Source organism: Emydura macquarii, unplaced genomic scaffold, assembly GCF_026122565.2.
Source record: "Emydura macquarii macquarii isolate MOO-44397 ecotype Brisbane River unplaced genomic scaffold, CSIRO-AGI_Emac_v2 contig_1477, whole genome shotgun sequence".
NCBI lineage: Eukaryota > Metazoa > Chordata > Testudines > Chelidae > Emydura > Emydura macquarii.
In genome coordinates this window covers 468,125-490,824 of record NW_027131614.1, presented here as the reverse complement: position 1 = coordinate 490,824, position 22,700 = coordinate 468,125, and the positions used below count along the sequence as shown (strand labels likewise).

At 38.3% G+C, this 22,700-nt stretch overlaps 1 protein-coding gene across 1 annotated transcript in view; it reads right to left on the bottom strand.

Moving 5' to 3' along the window:
• The window catches only part of MMP16 (matrix metallopeptidase 16), a 229,036-nt gene that overhangs the window by 56,079 nt on the left and 150,257 nt on the right, over positions 1 to 22,700 (bottom strand). Inside the window, exons 5-6 of the mRNA XM_067553824.1 lie at positions 3,963 to 4,124; positions 740 to 957 (exon numbers count right to left, since the gene is read on the bottom strand). Coding sequence (XP_067409925.1) covers positions 740 to 957; positions 3,963 to 4,124 — 380 coding nt within the window. The remainder of the gene's footprint in view (positions 1 to 739; positions 958 to 3,962; positions 4,125 to 22,700) is intronic.

Genomic DNA, 22,700 nt, shown 5'->3' with positions numbered 1-22,700 from the left:
TTTACTTAAGAGACTGAAAAATGATTCTGTTCTTTCTGTAGCCTGCAATGCAATTTGGAAATTATACAAGGTGCTCTGTTATATCATTCTTCTAACAAATGGCTTTATTTAGATTTGTTGTCTTTGAACCTTTAGTGAAGTCTTTCCATCAAAAGGCTAGCCCAGTTTGTGTGAGAAGTACCATACATATGCAGCTCCAAACAAAATGATGAATTGAAACAAACAATAAAACATCTGCCAGGAAGTTCTTATAGCAAAGACCTTTACTCAGACATGTATCAAAGCAACCACTAGACAATGACAAACATCCCTTATAAATGATAGATCTAATTATAAAGTTAAATTACAAGGTCCTTGCAAAGAAGTGTGTGCTGAAGACACAATAACTGCACTGTGCCTGGAAGTGGCTAAGTTCCCAACAAAATCATTCCTATTAGCTTCTATTCAGGTCTTGAATTATGCTTTTTTTATCTCTGTATAACATGCTGCATTTACTTACCCTTACAGTTTGAGGCATTATAGCTTCTGCTGACATGAATGTATTCCAAAAATAGAACATTACATCAATGCTGTGCTAGACATTTAAGCCATTTATATGTTTACTCTTTAGTTTCTTTTCTTTAACTTTCTAACTGTGAGAGGGCTGGGAAAGTGGAGTCATGATGAATGAAAGTTTGTTTTCTAAAAGAGTAGAAATGCAGACACTTGATCTAACATTAAAACATTCACAGCGTCCTACCTTGAAAACAAACATTTCCCTGCGAAGAATAGCTAGAGTGTTGAAGTTCCCATCACAGATGTTTGGCTTAGCTCCAGGATAGGAAGGTTTGTCAGCAGTGGGAGGCCGAGGAGGTTTAGGCTGCCTGTCATTCTTCCGAGGGTCTGCTGGAGGGATAGAACGATGTGGGGGCACTGTTGGCAGAGGTCTTGTTGGTGGTGGGATCTTGTCAGGTGGACCTTTAAAATGTCAGCAGGTCATTGTTTAGATTGTAAATTGCACTTCAGAAAGCTCATTAAAAATATACTGTAAGGAATACTCCTGCATTGGCAGAGGAATGGATTAGATGACCTCATATGCTTTTTCCAAATTCTGATCTGTGAAGATACAGTATAACAACGTGTGCTTTGGATCCATAAAGAAGAAAAATTTGACTTCTGGAGTTCTGATACCTTTGTTCAGCGACAAGCTTAAAGACCACAAAGTCCAACAATATTTAAGATCACAAACTGTTATAGAGCATACTTGAACAGTAGTGTATAGAACTATTTTGGTAAGAAAAAAAGCCTTTTACTGGTTATGTAAAATGTGTGAAATGCATCCTAACAACATGTAATAATTCTACCACTAACCCATGTTTTTGAACACTCTAATACCTACGTCCATCCATCCATACACACACACAGAGCACATGTGGTGGCTATGTGATAAATGACATAGCCATGTGATAAATTTCTTCCCCTACCCCTCCAGCTATACTGGCCTAAGTTGCATGCTAGGTAAAATTGAGTTCTGCCTCAGTGATAGGTTTGAGGTCTGATTTCTTGTGAGCCATGAGGGGTACAAACAGAAGGTCACAGAAAAGGATATTTTTCTAGCTCACCTGTGGGGCACAAAGAACATTTCTAGCCATGGAATGTCTTGAAATTAGGCTTTACAATTCAGGCATTTATATATATAAAAAATATATTTAGGTCTTTTTTTTTAAAGAAATTTTTAAAATTCATTGTTTATATTTTTCCCTGTGAGACCTGTACAATTGGGAATCTTGGCAATTATGACAATTGATTTTACAGGTGAATGAACTGAAAAAGTTGTCCAAACTTAAAAACAGAATAAAACAATGATAATAAAAATCCTCTGTATAACGTTTCTAAAATAGTTGTGCTGTAAAATATTTTACATATACTGAATAAATCATGGGCTGGTGCAATGGCACTGATTTGGGATTACCTAACTAGTTCATTCATAGTTTCATCCTTTGTAAGTAATATGGTCACTCCAGATTCATGTTTTTAAAAACCCTTATGCCTCATCATATGATGTACAATGGGCAGGCTAAAAAACTTCATTCCAATTCTAGATATATTATTGGGTCTAGTGATATTTCCCATTTTAAATATAGGACATCTCACTAGAACCAGTAATATCTTTGGAAGTAGGACAAACTTTTAAAGTCTGCCCCCTGATATAGCTCTTTGTGTATATCAGTTTAACTGCAGTGTCTCTTTCTATATAATGAAACAATCTGCTTTAATTCATTGCATGACAGTAGGTTAAGGAATAACTTTGCAGCTGAAGACAAAACAAAATGTTACATAAATGAAATCTGAATTTCTAGTACTTGATCAAAGTAAGTACATTAACTGGATAAATGTTTACTGATTGAACATTTAAGGCAACCCAAATGCCCAACACTACCATCAGTGAAATTTAATAAGACATTTATTTCCTTCATAATTTTAAGGAGCATGACACTCATAATTTACAGTTAATTGGGCTGTGAGGAATAGTGTAGACCAATGTAGTTACTTTCATAGGGGTAACATTTCTTTTTCAGAAATTGAGTCCAAATCACCTTTTGATTTTAATACAAGCAGCAAAGGAATTAATTCACAGTAGCTAATATCTGAATGATTCTAAATCCAAACCAAAGTTTCCACATGCAATTTGGTCCTGATGTCAGTCATTACTTCCCAGGGGTAATAAAGTTTGATAGCATACAGCTGTTGGAGCTTAGTATATGGGCAAAATATCCTTGTCTAGACTACCAGCTTATTAGGTCATGAGAAACAACCTCTTTTGGTTAACCACATAAAAGAAATTTTAACTAACCAATCACTTTGTTCCCTTTCTGAAACATCCTGAATATAACATCACTTAATAATATAATATTTAGCATGGATGTATTTTATTTTGAATCAAAGGTGCACTATTATTCTGTACAGACTCATCCGACTTTCTTAACAGCAAGAGACCAGCAAGAAATGTGACCCTGTTCAAAGTCAGTTTAACCCTGGGAGAACACTTACCACTTAGATACTGAAATGGGAAAACTAATGAATGCAAAACAAATTAGTGAACTTAAACTACATCATTTGCAAATGCAAATGATAGCTACCAGTTACTTGGCATTAACATAGAAATAGAATAGATTTTTCACTGTAACAATGTAAATGCTCCATTAATTTAGCAAAGCAGATTCCTTAATGGTTAACTGTGGATGTGAAGCTTTTTAAAACTATGTATAAAAAAGATTGCATGCAGGAATATCAGAGACAGTTGTGTGGAACTCAGAGTTACCTTAAATGAGTAAACTGCTTTTTTTTTTCTTTCCAATTAACTTGTTTTCTTTGACTGAATACAATAAAATAAGATATTATTTATAGTAAATGTGTCTTTCATTTTAGGCCACACAAATCAAATATGATATACATTTTAAAGGACTTCCCCCTCTCCCCGCTATGTTGCTCAAAACCTTGGGTTGTTAATAGCATGCTTTTGAAATCAATTTGCTATATTTACTGCAAGAAGAGTGAGGGAAATGGGGAGGTGCTGGGACCACAAAATTGCTTTAACTAGGGAACTGCAGATTTTCAAAACTGATATACTGGGAACCCACCAATTCCTCCAGTTATATGAGCTGGTGTCAAAGAATGCTGTGGAAATGAGATGGTTATGGTTAAGGCTTGCATTTCTTAATATTTTAATAGTTTGGGATCCCTTTACAGATATTCTTTACTAGCATTTTAAATATTTAAGATTCCATTCCAGCTGAGTGCAGATTTAGATGCAAGTTGTGAATAGTGTGGCATCAAAATCCCTGGCTTTCTCAGTGCAAGAAATCAAGGCCTCTGGGGACTACAGCTGACAGAGCCTGCATTGATATATATATATCTATATATATATCCTCAAATATGTTCTTAAGCAAAATACTTCATATGTGTAATAAAAAATGACATACCATATATCTTCTGGATGCCCTGTAAATCATCACTAGGTAGTTTGAAGTTGTCTGTTTCCATATACTGATAAAATGGAGCCATGATTGCTGTGGGGTCATTGGAATGCTCCAAGCCTAGAGCATGCCCCAGTTCATGTACTGCAACTAGAAATAGATCGTTTCCTATGGAAACACAAAAGAGGAAATGCTTTAGAATAATATGATCAATATAGTAATGCAAATACAGCACCCTGGACACTGAATGATATTTTACTGAGTTCAGATTTTACCCAAAAAAATCAAGAGACAACATACGAAAATGAAACATAAGGGGAACATTAGAACAGCAGCAGACTTTTTTTTCTTTTAAACAAGACAACAATTACTATCACTATAGGATGAAAGAGATGTGGTGATTCTTTGATGGATTCAAACAAATGTATTAATCTTTGTTTAAATAGCCTTGCAAAGTGTACACAGTTAATGCAGAAACACAGTACTGTACACAACTCTTGATAGTCATGGCTAGCTTGCATGCTATTTCAAATTCTAATCTAATCCTACAATGAGACTGAATAAAAGCATTTGCATTGGGGAATAGGTTTGAGCTCAAAAGGAAAATATCACTGCCATAAAGTGATAAACTTCCTAAACTGCACACTACCTATTTGGGACATGTCCTGAAGAGAACTTTAGTCTTCCAACTGCTTATAATCAGACCCCTGTTGATGACCCATACACGGTGTCCATTTCTGAATTATCCTAAGTGAAGTCATTACAAGGATAAAGGAAGAGGTAGGTATCCCATTATCTTTCTCAAACCAGGATGCTACTTTTACTTATATATTTTACAGTGGGGTCTTAACAGATTCCTCACTGTGTGAATTGTTTACAGCAGTAAATGGTTATATAAGAGTTAGAACTTTTTGTTTTAAGAAAAGATTAAAAACATGTATTTGACTTGCTGCATATCACTTCTCCATTAACTCAGGCAGTGTCATTTGCTAAAAAACAACAAGGGCAAGCTACCGTTTTGTTCATGTATTATTGAAAATCCACAAAAGAAATCAGAGATGTGCGGACTGATTCCACTTCTTAAAGTATTCCCCTCTGCACAACAACATTCCATTTTTATTACAAAGAGCTGAGAATAATTAGAAATGCTGATGGCTAGAATTATTATTCTTGCTGAAAAGTACAGCTATGGTCCCTGATTCTGCAATTCCACCACAAAGTATATTGCAAGATCAGGACTATACATTGTCCCTCCTCTCCTCTGCCCCCAACAGTCTACTCAAAAAGAATTACTCCATGTTTTTTCAGGAGCTTTCTTTTTAGAGACTTAAGCCCGAATTCTGCAAACTTCACTCATACAAATAGAAACACTGAAATCAAAGACACTATTTGTATAAAGTAGTAGTATAATGTGCCCCTGGTATGTTGCTTCTTGTGGCAACATCAACAACAGAGCCAGAGTAAAGCTGAGACGTAAGGGCCATATTGTCCCTAGACAGGCTAGTTCCAGGTAGGGAAAAGGAAATGTCCAGGGTAAGCACTTGTCACGTAGAGTGTAAGAGATTTGGAGCAGGTCGCTGATTCTCCATATATTTGTATAGTGCCTAGATTTTCCTGGTGCTACTACAACATAAATGATAAATAATAACAGTGAGACAACGTGGGTGAGGTATTATCTTTTACTGGACCAACTTTTGTTGGTGAAAGAGACAAGTTTTTGAGTAACTTTGTGTAGCTTGAAAGTTTGTCTCTCTCATCAACTGGAGCTGGTCCAATAAAAAATATTACCTCACCCACCTTGTCTCTTTTATATCCTGGGACCAACAAGGATACAACTACATTGCAAAAAATAATAATAGTGGAAGTTCCTTGTCATTTGTCTTTGCCTCACCCACCAAAAATACCTAAACCTAGGCTTCCCATCTAAAGGAACCTGTGCTTCCACAGGCCCCCCATGTTGCAAGTCTCTCATACCAGCTGATGATCCAAGAATTCTCTTTAACAGGAATGGGCTTCACGTCATGGAGGGGGAAAGAATGTTTGTTAATGCTGAACCTGTTAGTATTATATTTCTGACTAGCCCCAGGGCACTGGGGGGTACAATGCAAAGGAGAACAACCACACAATGGAACTGGTGACAGGTCTTCTTCAGGGACAGGGATGGGGAGTAAGAGTGATACCAAGGAAATAGCTCTCTTCTGTGTCTCCCCCTTTTTCTACTCTTCTGCCCAAGGAAGCAGAAGAGATGCTTAAGACACTAGGAAAGTTTCAGGCTGCTGAGAGGAAATCAGAAAGATACTGAATCTGAACAAAGAATTCCAATCAAGATGTAATATTGGTTTTCAAAACAACTTGGCGAAAAAACCCAAACAAAACAAAAACAAAAACAAAGAAAAAAAAAACCCCACAACCAACAAACCACACATGCACACACAAATTAGAATTAATGCTAAATATTTTTAAGTATCAAGTTGATAGCACCTTCAGTTTTTCAAATATTTTATATTGCTGCCATGTAAAAACAAACTTTATCCTGAGTACTTATGACAACATAAACACCTGACGTTAAATATCCTTCATTATATATGGAAGTATTATAGAATCACAGAAATGCAGGGCCATAAGGGCACTCGAGAAGTTATCTAGTCCAGCCCCGAGCTGTGGCAGAACCAAGTAAACCCAGACCATCCCTGACAGTTTGTCCAAGTTGTTTTTATAAACTTTCAATGATGGGGATCCCACAATCTCCCTTGGAAGCCTATTCTAGCGCTTGTCTACCATTATAGTTGGAAAGTTTTTCCTAAATCTGCCTTGTCCTATCTTCAGTGGACATGGGGAACAATTGATCACTGTTCTCTTTATAATATCAATTAACATATTTAAAGACTGTTGTCAGCGTCCCCTCCCCCTCTGCAATTTTCTTTTCTCAAGACTAAATGTGCCCTGTTTTTTTAACCTTTCCTCATAGGTCAGGTTTTCAAACCTTTTATCATTTTTGTTGCTCTCCTCTGGACTCTGTCCAATTTGTCCACATCTTTCCCAAAGTATGGCACCCTGTACTGGACATATTGCTTGAGCTGAGGCCTCCTGCCAAGTACAGTAGTGTGGGGGCAATTACTCCCTGTGTCTTACATATGACAGTCCTGTTAATACACCCCAGAATGGTATTAGCCTTTTTCACAGCTGCATCACTTTGTTGACTCATATTCAATTTGTGATCCACTGTAACTCACAGATCCTTTTCAGCACCACCTAGCCAGTTAATCCCCTTTCCTAGTTGTGCATGTGATTTTTCTTTCTTAAGTGAAGTACTGTGCACTTGTCTTTATTGAATTTCATTTTGTTGAATTCAAACCAATTCTCCAATTCATCAAGGCCCTTTTGAATATTAAGCTTGTTCTCTAAAGTGCTTGCAAACCCTCCCAGCTTGGTGCCAATTTCATAAGCGTACTCTTGACTCCATTATTCAAGTCATTAATGAAAATATTGAATAGTTCCAGACACAGGATGATCCCCGCAGGACCTAGGCATGCCCTCCCAGTTTGACTGCAAACTACTGACAACTACACTCTGAGGAGGGGCGCCATTTCAGATTTTGGTGGGGGTGGAGGGACAGAAGAGCCATTTCAGATGGGTGAGGGGTCAACTTCAACCGTGATTCCAGGGGCTACTTAGGCAACTGAAAACTAGTGGATTTTTTTTGCAGATAATAACTTGGAAATTAGCTGTATCTAATTCCTATATAAAGAAAGAAAATTAAATAAATATTAGACCCACTCACCTCTAATACTAACAGATTCTAACATGTTGTGTCATGTCATTTAAGGGATACTGGTTAGGTTTACAATTTTAATGTATATTCTTACTAACTCTGGAATACAACAATTGAAACTAGATTACTTTCTATCATTTAGGCTACTTATTTTTTGCAGTTCACCAAGCTTGGATCATTTCTGGAAACATCTTACTAGGCTAGGGCAAGGCCCTGTGAATTTATACTGCCCCTGCCTGGGGCTCTAGGGATGTTACCATCCTACAAATAATAAACCAGAAACTAACTTTAAACAGGAATGAAGCTGACACTTTCAAGTCACTTTCACAATATTGCCAACCCCAAATGTTCAAAAATGAGCCAGACTCACCAAAAATCATCAGATTGGCTTAAAAATCAGGCGATTACGTAAAAATAATAGATTTGGTGTTTTTTATTTGCCTTCTGCTCTTTGAGCCTTTAGGGTGCACTGGGGTCACATTTTGAAGCTTTCTCCACCGCCACGAGGGCTACTAACTTACTTTTTCTTTAATATTAAAGGCTGAAATCATTATATAATCCACTTGACTCCAGGAGCTGGGTCTTTAAGGAAAACAATAATTATCATGAGACTCGTGACAAAATCATGAGAGTTGGCAACACTGCCTTCACTTCTGTTTAAAGGCTAGTTACTTTTCAAAAGGCTCTGAAACCCTACAGTGACGGAGTTGCAGTTCTCATGGGAGAATATTTAAAACCAAACACCATAAAATTCCACATTTTAAAGTTGAAAAAAAAATTGAGTCTTCTGAGGTACATCAGGGCCACTGCAGGCAGGAAAGGAAAGGAAAATAAAGAGGCACAGCAACTCTGGGCAATTCTTCCTTTTAGAAAAAAAAGTTGGAGGGTCAAATCTTCCAGTCCTCAATCATGTAAAACTTCTGTTGCCATCAGCGCCTTCACTCATAGATATAAATATATGCATAATAACTATACACTCCATACTTAAATATCTGAGCCATCTTATCCAGGGCTACACATTTTATATGCATTGACTCAGAGACAACATTTTCTGACAAATGCTGAGCAGTACTGAGCACAGAGATGCTGCCCAGTGAATAATACAAACCATGACAATAATCGTCAGCTTTATGGACTTTGTGGATGCAATTTCTGTTCTTTGTTCTGGAATTGGCCTGAATACAGCTGAACCCCCCACCCCATTCCTGGTTCACAGACTCCTTTAAGACTTCCAAATTCTTAATTTAATCACCAGCCCTTCACCCTGCCTCTGTTTGTGAACAAAACACTGATTCCCTGCCCCAGGAGCACGAATTAGGAGCAGCAATCTCACATTCCACACTCCGGTTGCTTTGAAATTAAGAGCTCCCTCTAGGGCTAGGATGTGGGTCTCCATCAGACCTCCTCTAAGAAATTCAAGGGGGAGCTAGAGCCCCACTTTGCCCATCCTAAATGGTGCCCCTGATTTTGAGCAGGGTCTTTCAACCAGTTGTGCACCCACCTTATAGTTATTTCATCTAGATCACATTCCCCTAGTTTGCTTATGAGAATGTCATGTGGGACTACATCAAAAGCCTTACAAAAATTAAGATATAACAAATTTATCGCCCCCATATCCAGTAGGCCAGTAAGCCTGTCAAAGAAGGAAAATAGGTTGGTTTGGCATGATTTATTCTTGACAAATCCATGCAGACTATTGCCTATAACGTCATTATCTTCCTGGTGCTTAAAACCCGATTGTTTAATAATTTGTTCCTGTATCTTTTCAGGTATCAAAATTAGACTGAATGGTCTATAATTCATCAGGTCTTCTTTGTTCCCCTTTTTGAATATCAGTACTATGTATGTCCTTCTCCAGTCCTCAGGGACCTCACCATCCTCAGTAGTTCTCACAGATAACTGCTAATGGTGTTTCTGAGATTGCTTCAGCTAGTTCCTTAAGAACTCTCGGATAAATTGCATCAGACTCTGCGGACTTGAATACATCTAACTTATCTAAATAGTCTTTAACCTGTTTTTCCCTATTTTGGCTTGCATTCCTTCCCCCTTGTTGTTAATAATAATTGTGTTGAGTATCTGGTCACCACAAGCCTTTTTTAGTGAAGACTGAAGCAAAATAGGCATTAAACATCTCAGTTTTCCTGATGTCATCATTATTAGCTGCCTTCCCTGCTAAACAGAGTACCTACGCTTTCCTTTGTCTTTATCTTGCTCCTCAGGTATTTAAAGAACTTTTTCTTGCCTTTTATGTCCCTGTGCCTTTTATGTAACTCATTTTGTGCCTTAGCCTTTCCGATTTTTGTTCCTACATGCTTATGTCATTCTTCTGTACTCCTCCTTAGCAATTTGTCTATGTTTCCACTTTTTGTAGGTTTCCTTTTTGATTTTCTGGTCATTAAAAGCTCCTGATGGAGCCATATTGGTCTTTTACCATTCATCCTATGTTTCCTTCACATCAGGATAGTTTATAGTTGTGTCTTTAATATAGTCTCCTGGAGAAACTGCCAGCTCTCTTGAACTAAATTTCCCTTAGATTTTCTTCCCATGGGATCTTACCTACCAGTTCTCTGAGTTTGTTAAAGTCTGCTTTTTTGAAATCCATTGTCCTTATTCTACTGCTCCCACTCCTTCCTTTTCTTAGAATCATGAAATCTATCATTTCATGATCACTTTTATCCAACTTGCCTTCCATCCTGAGATTTGCTAGCAATTCCTCCATTTTGGTCAGAATAAAGTCTAAAATGGCTGTCCCCCTGGTTAGTTCAGCCACTTACTAGAACAAAAAGCTGTCCCCACTATATTCCAAGAAATTATTAGAAATTCTGTGTTTTGCCATAATACTGTTCCAACAGATGTCTGAGTAGCTAAAGTCCCACATTACTACTAGGTCATGCATTTTGAATATTTCTGTTATTTATTCTAGAAATGCCTCATTCACCTCCTCCTGATTTGGTCATCTATAGTAGACACCTACCATGACACCACCCAATTTTTTATCTTTAAATTTAGACTTTCAAGTGGTCTGCTCCCACCTCCTTTTGGATCTCAGAACAAGTGTATGTACTCTTGATATATAATGCAACACTGCCTCCCTTTTTACCCTGCCTGTCCATCCTGAACAAGCTAAACCCCTCTGCCAATATTCCAGTCATGAGAGTTAACCCGTCAAGTCACTGTCTTGCCAATTCAGTCATAATTTAGCTTATGTGCTGTGTATATGTACAATGTACTATGATGATATTTGTAAAGTACATTTTTAAATAAGGGTTTAGAAAATGTTACAGGTAAAACTCCATGTTTAGTTGACAGAGTCCTTTCTTTCCTGTTCTGCTACCTAAGCCCAGAAATAAGGACATTAAATAAACAGGATTTTTACTGAGCAGAACCATGCAGACAAACCATGTCTTTCCAAAGTTAGCACGTTGTAATGTGCTTCCAAAAATTAAGAGTTTGTTCTGTTATCATGTGGTTTTTAACAAAACTATTTTCATGAAAACATTTTTTTTAGGTATATGAAACCTACTTATTGATTTTTGTAGTATTTTAAAAGTAACTAGCGAAATGAATGGGGCCAGAGATTAGAAACATTATTGCAACATGTCCGACATTATCCTGGCAGGTGCTATGAGGAATGTTTTTTGATAGCTAAAACTGTCCCCTTACCAATAGTGAACCTAAAATTATCACTCCTCAATAACCCGCAACCACAATGGCTGACATGTTCCTGACCAATCCCTTACATGTGATGAAAAGGCTTTCACTTTGCAGTTACATAGGAACTACTTTCACTTTAAGAATGAAATATATGGAAGAAGGGAAACATTATTCCACTGTATTGTAATATAGTTTACATTATTTTACATTCGTTTTTGCCCGTTATTAAAGTTAGTATCTGAAACAATTCTAATTATAGTATTTACTATCATGAAACTTTTTTTGTGTGGGCGTGTCTCAGATATTTAACTTTCCCTCACCCTTCAAACCTTGGGAAAGGTAAATATCCAGTCTGAAGCTTTGTCTTTAATGAGTTAAGCACTGTCTTTGCTGAACCAGCTTAAAATACTTTTACACTAATTCAAGTTAACTCTATTTAATGTGATTTGGCTGGCTAGCATTCGGGGGTGGACAACAAAAAGTGTTTCATATATGGTATTCCAATGTTTACAGCCTCAGGACTGTAGCATGTCATCTGTAAAAGGTCAAAGGGCAACACTCAATATTCTAGTGGAGATTCTAAGACCTATTTTGTTCTTTGTGCCACTAAATTGATACAAATGGAACAGAAATAATCCATAAATCCCCTGCTGGAGAGTGACTAATATAAAACAGAGAAACAGCACAGCAACTCCTACGTCTCGTTCCCCACAGACTCTGGAGCAGGGTGTATCTGGTGTGGGGAAAGGGAGTTATCTTTTCCTAGGCACTCCCCTAAGCTGAAGTAGAGGCATTTCAGTCTATCCAGGTCTCCCTGAGACATCCATGGCCCAACAGAGAACCAGGCAACAGAGCATCTCCAGCTATAATGTCCTCTGTCCCCTGCAATGCAGCAAGTGGCCAGCAGGGGAGCTCCTCCACAGCTGCACACAAGAATTGCTCCTTGTGTTCCCAGCTCACACCAGAGCAGCTCCGGGTCTGCAGAGCAGACAATGGGAACCAGCTGAGGAGGCTGGGGTGCTGACATTCATTCCAGCCTTGCATATACAAATCACAGGACCCCGTTGAGGGAACACATTTTCACTTCACAGTCAAATACACGTGTTGTTCTTAACACAGTCACCATCCAGGGCCACAGCTGCTCCCCAGGCAACAGGCCAGACATCCCTAGTTTAAACAGAGTCAATTACCCTAAAGTAGTTTAAAACTGAATGTTAACAATACCAAGATTGAGGGTTTTTACCCCATTGTGGACAGAACTTAAGTGGAGATCATAGGGCTTTCACTAGTGGTCATCCTCTTTTTCCTTTATATAATCACTTTTTCTAATCTGTAGCAGCAGTTTTTACTTTTATATTCACCATGTGGCTTGTGGAGCAGACAATCAATTCTAGAGTCTCAGGGTCATTGTGACTAGTTTATGTGAGTGCAAAAGAATAGCAGAAGCTCTGCTCTTTCCTCTTCTCCAGGCTGAGTGTCACTTTTCAAATGTGTCCAGCCTCAGTCAATCTAGGAAGAGTGTCCCTGACATGCATCTCCCCAAGAGGAAGCAAGTACTTCGGTCCACTTGCTGATTGTCCTTTTTATATGTTCACTGCTCAACTACTTGGTCAAAGTATTTACTGGAGGTGAGAGAAAGATTGCATAAAACATATTCTCCCCTCCAAATCAATAATATTCTTCATCAGCATAGCAGAAACTGGAAATATTCCTGCTGAGTTAGAAAGCCCCCAGATTAACAGTACAGCACAGGAAATGAACTTGGACCCTCTTCCTTCTAATTCACAGCTTTCTCAGCACTATCCTGCTTACACTGCAGTTGGCTGGAGTTTTACCATTGGCTTCAATTGCAGCCAGAATAGGGCCGTGAGAAGAGACAATACACAGGTCTCTAAACTTTCCAATGATTAGTTATAATGTAATTAAATTTTACTTGAAATTTCATAACAGTACACCCACTGTTACATGTTAAGTCAAGCACCATCCTAAAAACATTAATTTTAATAGAAGCAAAAGTTGTCAATGGCTATCAGTACCTTGGAATGAAAATAATCACAATAATATATACTCAGTGCAATATTCTCAGTTATATCCCCGGTTCTTATTGTACAGTCTGTTGCAAAACATATTTCAGAGATTCAGAATGCTTGGGCCCTCTGCTCTCATGCTACCATTGCAGATTTGGTATGATATGAACTTCAGCTTTATACTATTAGATGCCCTTCTTGCTATTTTTTCTCTTAGACTTGATTTCATACGGAAAACAATCTTGTACCTATATGCAAGTGGTTGAGACAAAATGGTTATTTTTACATGGATCTTCTTGTATGAGAATATATAGCATTTTAGGCTTTAAATCTGCTTTTACTTTACAATTACAGACCAAAGTCCAGATTTTAAATAACTATTCACAATATCCTCAGTTGCTAGCAACGTGTGGGGTTTTGGCTTGATTTTGTGTGTGTGTTTAAATAGCCACTACTTTTGCAAGCCTCATGATAAAACAAGCTTGTGAATGTGTGAGTAGCAGATCATTAATAAACCTAGCCCCAGAGACTAGCGGAGGAAGGCAATGAGCCTGCTGGTTTAACAGTCCCTGGATTCATCACTTGGAATTCTTTTTGGAGCACCAGGTTAACTGCACCCTTCTGCATGCCCCCAACTTTACCCAGCTTTCCTGAGCTGTCCTGGCAGAATGGCTTGGTCTACAATTAGAAGGCTACAATTAGCCCTACTCTTTTCCTTGGTGGATAAAAGTCACCCCTGTAAAGATGGTGAGGACTATGCAACCCTTAAATCTCACCTAAACTCAATTTTAGATACTTAAGTGGTTCATAGGTCTTGCACTGACCTTCTGCATTGGGGGGAGGGGGGAGAAAAGGGAGAGGGAGGGTATTTTACCCTTATTGAAGTTAGTGAAAAAAATTTATTTTAAAATTAAAATGAGGTCGAAAGTAAAAGATAGCACAAGAAATAGCAGATTTATTTGGTAAGAGATCATAAATCTAAAGGAATCCCTACTTTTAAATGAAATGCCTTATTTTTTCATATGCCCTACATAGATAATTTCAGAGTAAATCCACACTGTGCTGAATTGTACAGGACAGACTTCTACTGCAGTCCCAGTATTTACAAAACAATACCCCAAAGTAACGTGTAACTATACTGAAGAAGTATTTTAAAAACTCAGAGCGCTGTGGACCCAGGTTGGCAACTTTTTTCAGCAAATACATGTGTGCCAACTAGGAACTTGTGCTTTGATATATTTACTGCTTTAATTTTCCTCATTCACTTAATTCTCACTTCTGAATGACCGGATTACAGTTGTTGAACTCCAGCTGGTGGTTTAGCTTCTGAAAAGTTCACAGTCGGATTCTTGCTTTTAACTAGAAAAAATGTTATCAATCTACAGTATTAATTTTTCTGGGCATGACATAATTTCACATTTGTTATTTCATCAGGCAATGTTATCAGAGATGTTCTCTCTCTTTATTAGATTAGCTTTTGGACTCTTTTTAACATTAAGAAATTAAACGTGTGTGTGTCTGTCTAGACCTATATACACACACAATAGGTGGATCTATATATAAAATAAGGGTGGCACAAACAGCAGCAGCAGGTTCACATGACTGTGATGTAGCCATGGTGGGGTGTGGAATGGACTTCCATCTTGAACAGTCCTTTGCAAATCTTCTTTCTTCCACAAAAGTCAGTATGGGAGGATTTAGGCTTCATAAATACCTCAAAATTGCATCTTCTAACCTTATTTGTGGTGGACTCATGCTCTGCTTCCTTCAACCTCACCTCTAAACTGTTTCAATCACTTATAAAACTATTTCGGTAAAACATAGGTGGCCAAACCCCTATAGTGAAGGTTACATAAGTGTTTCCAATCTATGGTATTGTTTAAATTATTTTTAACTTTCTCAAATTTTTGTCATTCTTCATGAAATTTGGCAGCCTCAATATTAAGTCTGGGAGCAAATTTTTGTGGCAAGTTTAAGCCAAAATGTTTCAGTCATTTTGGAAAAAAATCAGGAGAGTGAGCTGCCCTGCTCACATTTTTTGTGAAATTTGGGTTTAGGAAAAAAAAGTATTTTAACATATGCCCTAGGTACTGTAAAGTGATTTCTTAAAGGTCTGCCAATGTTCTGTTGGTTCTGCACATGACTGCATCCGTTAGGAGTGCTCATTAGTATGATTAGTAAAACTGCATATAAAAAGAGGTAGACATTTGCAAGTAGTTCACCTCCTTCCATAGATCAATATGTACTCAGGTCTTCTAAATACATGGCTAATGTCCTAACCACTGGACCATCCTTCCACTCTTTCCTGCCACCTAATTAATTACATTTATTTCACAGTGCAGAGCATTCTAGTGCTGCCTAGTAAGTAGTTTGAGCATGGTAGAATTTATTTGTTTCTTCATTTTTTCTTTTGAAAAAGCATTGATGCAAGGGTCTTCTCCATTGTTTCTTTACAGTCACAGTCATTGCATACTCAGAGAGTCCAAGGGCTAGTAAGACTGGCACCTGAACCAGTAACAACTTCTGCAGAAACTGAGAGGTGAGGAAGAGCTGATACCATGAGGGAATGAAAGCACATGCTGCTTTCTTTCAGAGGTGAAGCAGTGGCTGTGCACCCGGTGCATTTACGGAGCTCTTGAAGCATTGCGCTTGCTTTAGTCTCAATGCTTTGTGGAACCCTTGTTGGGGTGGCACACTTCCATACTATTCCCAGGACCAGCTCTGCCTTAAACATATGCTACATAGCCCACATGGCACCTATATATCTCAATCATCTGGAGTCAAATTGCTTACTACACAGATCATCACACATAAAGTCATTACTTTTTAACTCCTGCTATTTTTTTATATACTGTGCTGGGGAAAGCGGTAGATCTACGGTCACTGTAAACTTCCAAGATTAGTAGTGTGCAATACAGAACAACACTAATTCAATAAAGCATTATATTTGTATATATTAATGCCTGTGAATCAGTTGCAACCATGCTGTAAATAGTCCAGAGGCTAACTTCCTCTTTGAGTAATGAACTTTTTATAATGCTTTTGAAGTCCCATTTCTATTCTGGTAGTAATAAAATCATTTCAAATAATAGTTTTTAAAGGTACTTCTTTTATCTCAATAGTGATGGATATCTTTAGAAACTGCAGATTTAAATTAGAGCTGGTTGAATTTTTCCATCAGAAGTTTGCATATTTATGAGAGGGAACCAAGAAAAAACTTAAAGGAGATTTTCGTGAATTCTCAGCTTTCAACAAAATCAGTTTCAAGTTCATGTGTTTAAAAAAGACCTGGTAATACACTGATCTCCTGTATAAAATTGCAAATGACTAAATAATGTTACTTCTGCGCTTGCAGTCGTCTCAGTATAATATTTCAAATTGCAAGTATAGCAAATATTGTAGCAATTGTACCTAATTATACTCTTTTCCCCCTTTCGCTTTTTGTATTAGTTGTTGCTGTGCGAAAACTAAGCCAAAAAAGTGAGTTTTACACTTCATTCTGAAGGCCCTCACGCTGGGATTGAAGATACAGACATCCATGTGAAAAGGACAAGGGATAGGAAAACCTTGAATTTAGCTTCATAACAGGCAAAGTATTTAGAAAAAAACTATTAAAAATACTCTGATATGAAAAACAGATGTGGATGCCAGATTTCAAACTAGCTAGGTCCTTTGTGACCTTTATCGATTGTCTAGTAGATTGATCTATCTAACCAGAGATCAATCTGAGGGGTGCTCAGTCTTCTGGGAGGCCATGCTGATGATGACAGCGTATAGTACATTCAATTTTCTCTTGTTACATTCCCATAGAGCAATTGTGTGCATGTGAAGGACCACACAAGATCATGAATATATTCATGAAAATACTTGTTCATGTCATAGATGCTCATTCATTCAAAACAGTCTTATTTGCATGAATAAAAACTCCTTCCCCAATGTTTTTTTCAAGCTAAAGTCAGTCACACACATTTTCACAGGAAAGCTAACAACATGATGGAAACATGCTTGGATTCAACCAAAAATTAGATTTACCAAACATGTTCCAAATACATCTTTCCACTTTTCTAGATACAATACCGAGTTTGGGAAGGCAAGGTGGGGATGTCTCTTCTTCCCTATCATACATCTAACTCTGAGACAAAGAAGTATTTGGACAAATTATGTTATTTGCCCACAGAGAATAGAAAGAACACTCTAAATGTTTCTCTGCCTTTTTGGTTCATTGCTCTGACAGTGACAGTCTCTGTTTGGTAATTAAGCATCAGCATAAATACCACCTGGCTGCTGAAAGGGTTAAATGCACAGTGTGGGATGACCTTCGCAGTTTACCTTTTTATCTCTTTAATTATATTATTACGAATTCCATCCCATTCCTGTTCCATTTTACACCATGAAGGGAACTAGAAGCATGATGTTGCACATTGACAGTCTCTGGGATATATTAAAAGCAGCCAGGTAACTAAACATCTAGAATACTGTGCTAAATTCATCTACAGGAAGACTCTGCCTTTGCTGACTGCTGGCAGTTAATGGTTTTTTTTTTTTTTTTGGTGTTTTTTTTTATGACATAGAAACAAAAACAGCTTTTCTCAAAGCTGGAAGAGCATTCCATGAAAGCAAAACAAAATAAAAAAATCAATAAAAATGAGCTCATTACCTAGCCGACTCTTAATATTTTCCATCGTCTGGCTTCCTGACAGTAAAGAGAGTCTAGCAGAGAGATCCTCTTCAGACTGTATAGATCTGTGCCTAATGACTGAGTCCTCACAAACGGACCAGAGTACATTTTTTAACAAGTTTTTCATTGCTTGAATGGCTGAAGCGATGTCACTGTTCTCAAGCACAGCTTTACATGCCAATGGTAATACTCTCAAGGAGGAATTTTATACAGCAGGCACTGAACGCTTCAGAGTCACCTTTTCAAGCTAGATCTTGGGATGTTTGGACACTGAATAAATGGAGGCTGTGTTCACAATATATAGGGAAAAAAAGTCAAGGGCAGATTCAGGAACCTTGTGGATAGATTACTCTATGAGGGTACATCAGCAGAACTTATAGTAGCTGTGTAAGAGACTGATCTGCATTTTCATTTCCATCATGCAGGTCTCACGGGTACATCTATTGCAAACTGAATTCTAACAACAGAAAATATTGTCTCCTGACATGAATAGGTTAAAACTTTGAAGGAATTGGATAGTGACTATCTTCAGGATAAAAAGAGGTAGATTTTTGCAAAAAGCTATGAAGTGAAAAGAACTAGTAACTCTCATTTCATCTACAGCTTCCAAAGTCATTTTTCTGTTAGTAAACAGCCCTTTGAAATATTAGCTTGGCAGCATCATCACCATCAAATGCCATTACCGTAATAGCCAGTTTGTGTTTTTCACATTCATATGGTATCATCAGTAGTCTAGTATTACACTAAATACATCTTCTGCTCTAAGTGCAAGGTACATTTTTTTTACCTTGCCTTTTCTAACAAACATATAAGAAGGTGTGTGTATGTATATAATAAAAACAAAAATCCAAAGCAAAATACTGCACTGCACATGTCTCCCACTGGGGAGAGAATGGGAGAACAAACTTGTGACAGATGTTGGTCACATAGCTTAACGCACCACTAGGAGATAATAGAATCATAGAAGATTAGAGTTGGAAGGGACCTAAGGAGATCATCTTGTCCAACCCCCTGCTCAAAGCAAGACCAACCCTAACTAAATCATCCCAGGCAGGGCTTTGTCAAGCCGGGCCTTAAAAACCTCTAAGGATGGAGATTCCACCACGTCCCTAGGTAACCCATTCCAGTGCTTCACCACCCTCCTAGTGAAAAAGTTTTTCCTAATATCCAACCTAGACCTCCCCCACTGCAACTTGAGACCGTTGCTCCTTGTTCTGTCATCTGCTGCCACTGAGAACATCCTAGTTCCATCCTTCCTGGAACCCCCCTTAAGGTAGTTGAAGGCCGCTATCAGATCCCCCCCTCACTCTTCTCTTCTGCAGATGCTCAGATACTAGGTTGGTACAGAATAGGACCAATTAAATAAGAATAGCATGCTATATGAAAGGTCAGAAATGCAGATACTGTAATTTAGAACATCCTTTAATCTGAGGTCCGGGCTCTGTTTATGACTGTACACGGCCCGTGACATGACCATTATTGAGACACAAAGCTCCACCAGGAGACTTCTTTTTCAGCTCCACAAGTTTGTGTTTCCAGCAGCACATCTCTGCTCCACAGTGTCAACCAGGCTGGCAAAATAGTGAAATTTACTAGAAGCTGATCCCTGCGGTTCAGAGATCAGGATTTTCATTAGTTTCGCTTGGCTGCTAGCAAACTATCCAGGGCAAACTGACTGAGTACAATCTATGTACTAAATAGATTCTAAGTATATTTCACTTGACATTGTATTTCCATCATGTCTGAAAAGCCTTTGCTTGGAAATCTATAAACCATGTGCATAGGCAACTCTTTTTTGTTGCTAATAGTCTGCAAAAGTTCAATAATTTTTCAGAGCACTAAAAAGAGTTAACAAGGTATAACCTGATCCCTGGAAAGGTTTTCCCATAGGATGAACTTTATGTACATATAGATTGCAAATGTTCTCTTTTAATGCAAACCCGTTGCAAATACATTTGCCTTGTATTTCAATACAAACAGCGAGCAAAACATCTGTTGCTTATCTACTGTTACTGCTTAAAAAGTTTTCACTGTCGCTATTTCTCAGTATCCTAGCTATATCTTGAAGGATGAAACTGGCTTTTGCAGAGCTTCATTATACCGTAGTCATGCTACAGGCAAATCTGCAAGAAGACCAAAAATCTTGACTCAGATCCATATATTTAACATTGACTCTAAGGTTTCTTCCACAGGTATGAACTGCATACAGGCAGATTGGACCAAGAGAGTGGAGACACACTGTATAGATCAATGTAGAAATTTGAGAGGTCTGCACTCAGCTTTTGCCTACAGTTTTCCACCATTGCTGCTAACAGCGGGAGTACTAATGTAGACAGGTCTCCAGACAGCAACTGACATTTTAAGCACTATATGTTGTTGTCTCACCCAGTGGTTCCCTACCTTTTTGAGTGAAAGCCCCACTGGTTAACACTAGGTAAAACACATGCACACCCCCACACCACACCTCCCGACCTGGCCATAGACACATATAACTCCTATAAACTCATATAATGATGATAATAATAATAATACTAAATTACATACATAATAATAATAAGTTACTCTTACCTAAGAAGCTAAGCCTTCCCTGGTGCAGCTGCCACCAAACGCCCCGTGTGGCCCCGCCTCTTCCCATCCCTCATGGATGAAAGGTAATGGAGGCGGTGGGCGCCAGTGGGCTGGCCAGGGCTGCTCCAGACCTCACTGGCGCAGAGCTGCTCCGCTCCAGCTGGCTCCCACTGCCTCCAGGCCTGGCTGGGTTGGGGGGCTGCTTTTCTGCTACGATCAGTGTGGGTCTTGGGGGGGCTGCTCCTCCACTCTGGCTGGGCACCTGGTCGGCTTGGGGTTGTGGGGGCTACTCCTCTGCTCTGGCCAGCTCAGGGCTTGAAGCTGCTGCCCCCGGCCAGCATGGGGGGGGGATGCTAAATTACCTCAATACTACTGAAGCCTCACAGACCTCCTGTAATCTTTGGTGTCCTCCCAAGGGGGTCCCGCACCCCAGGTTGGGAACCATTGGTCTAACCCTGCTCAGATTACAAAGTATAGGACGTTAAGGTGACTGTGTTTTCCCTGAGCAAGATTTCTAAAGCCTTGTCTATATTAAAAACCTACTCTTGGGTGACTAGACCAATTTAAAATTGATCTAATTAAACTTATGTATATCTATAAGGCTTATGCACTTAAAATGGTTTAAATAAATTAGGTAACTTACCAAAGCAAACTAAACTGATTTCAACAATGGTTTAAACTTGTTTAAGTGCATCTACATTAGGTACATGAACCAGTGCAACTAGATTAATTTAAAATCAATTTAGCTAGATCAGTGCAACTTTTTCTGTATAGATAAGGCCTACGTTTGAAAGTTAGAGGCTTTTATTTTCTGGTAGAGAACAAAAATGTTCATACTCACAAAGGTAAAGAGAGGAAAGCTATACATTAAAGAAGACAGACAATAAAAAATACTGTGAATTAGTGAAGTGATTTTATCCACAAAAACATTATCAATTTAAGTTTCTTTATTAAAAGTTTCATGGTGTGTAAGTCTTTATCCATTATGTCTTGATCTGTATACCTCTTCATCCTTCTTTTGCTTACATTTGTCTTTAGGATTATAACTGAGAACTTGTCCTATTTAATAAGAATTATATTTATAATAAAACATGCAATCAACCTAGAAAAGGGATGGATGGAAAAAGATAAGAAAAAGATGTAAGGGAATAGTAAGGAAGAGGACAGATACACTGTTAACTGTCAAGAATACTTCAAATTCATTTTTGGCCATGATTTTAAATACACAAAATTTGTTATCTATAACTGCTATTTCTGCACTTTAGCCCATCAATCCAGACTGATGGAGATAGTTTCTCTTTCCTCCAGTAGACAGGCAGCAGCAACCAACAACTGCAGAGTTTATCATAATTTGTCTTCCTTTCTCTGTCACTATCTACCAAGATGAAGTTTCTGATAGAACTCAGGAGTTAGAAATCAGCCTTTGATGGGTTGGAACGTGCCAGAGAGTATAAAACCACAGGAACTTGATCCAGTGAGGAGCCTTTGAGGGTTATCAAAAGAATTGTGGCGATTCAACCCCAGAGACTGCTAAAGAAATGGAATTGGTCCCTAAGAGCTTCTATAACTCTGGAACGGTTAGTTCAGACCCTCCAGTCTTCCTCCTTTAGAAAAGGCAAAAGATCCAAGATAGTCTTAGTATTTGCCTCTGTCTTCTTTCAAATGAAAACTGAGTCAAGGAGTTCTGCCTCTAACTACAGCTCTCTCACCCTGAAAGCTCTACAGAGTATGGAAGCATTAACTCTATGGTTGGGTTTCCATAAAATCCCCATCAGAAGAGGCTATCTAAACATGTGCTGAATCAACATATTTCTTGTATGTCCTGGTTCTGCGCCTGCCCCAACCACCACTCCAGCACTGCCCACATTCTGAGCTGCACTTAACAGCTCTTGTACCACTATATCCCTCTTTACCACTATAACTGGGTAAAGTTGAGAGGTAGGGTCTCAGTCCTAAATTGTGCCACTGCATAAATGCGCTCTCCTTTTTTATTTATTTTGCTATTTGTAAACTTACAAGACGGACAAATTCAGAACTTTAAGTAA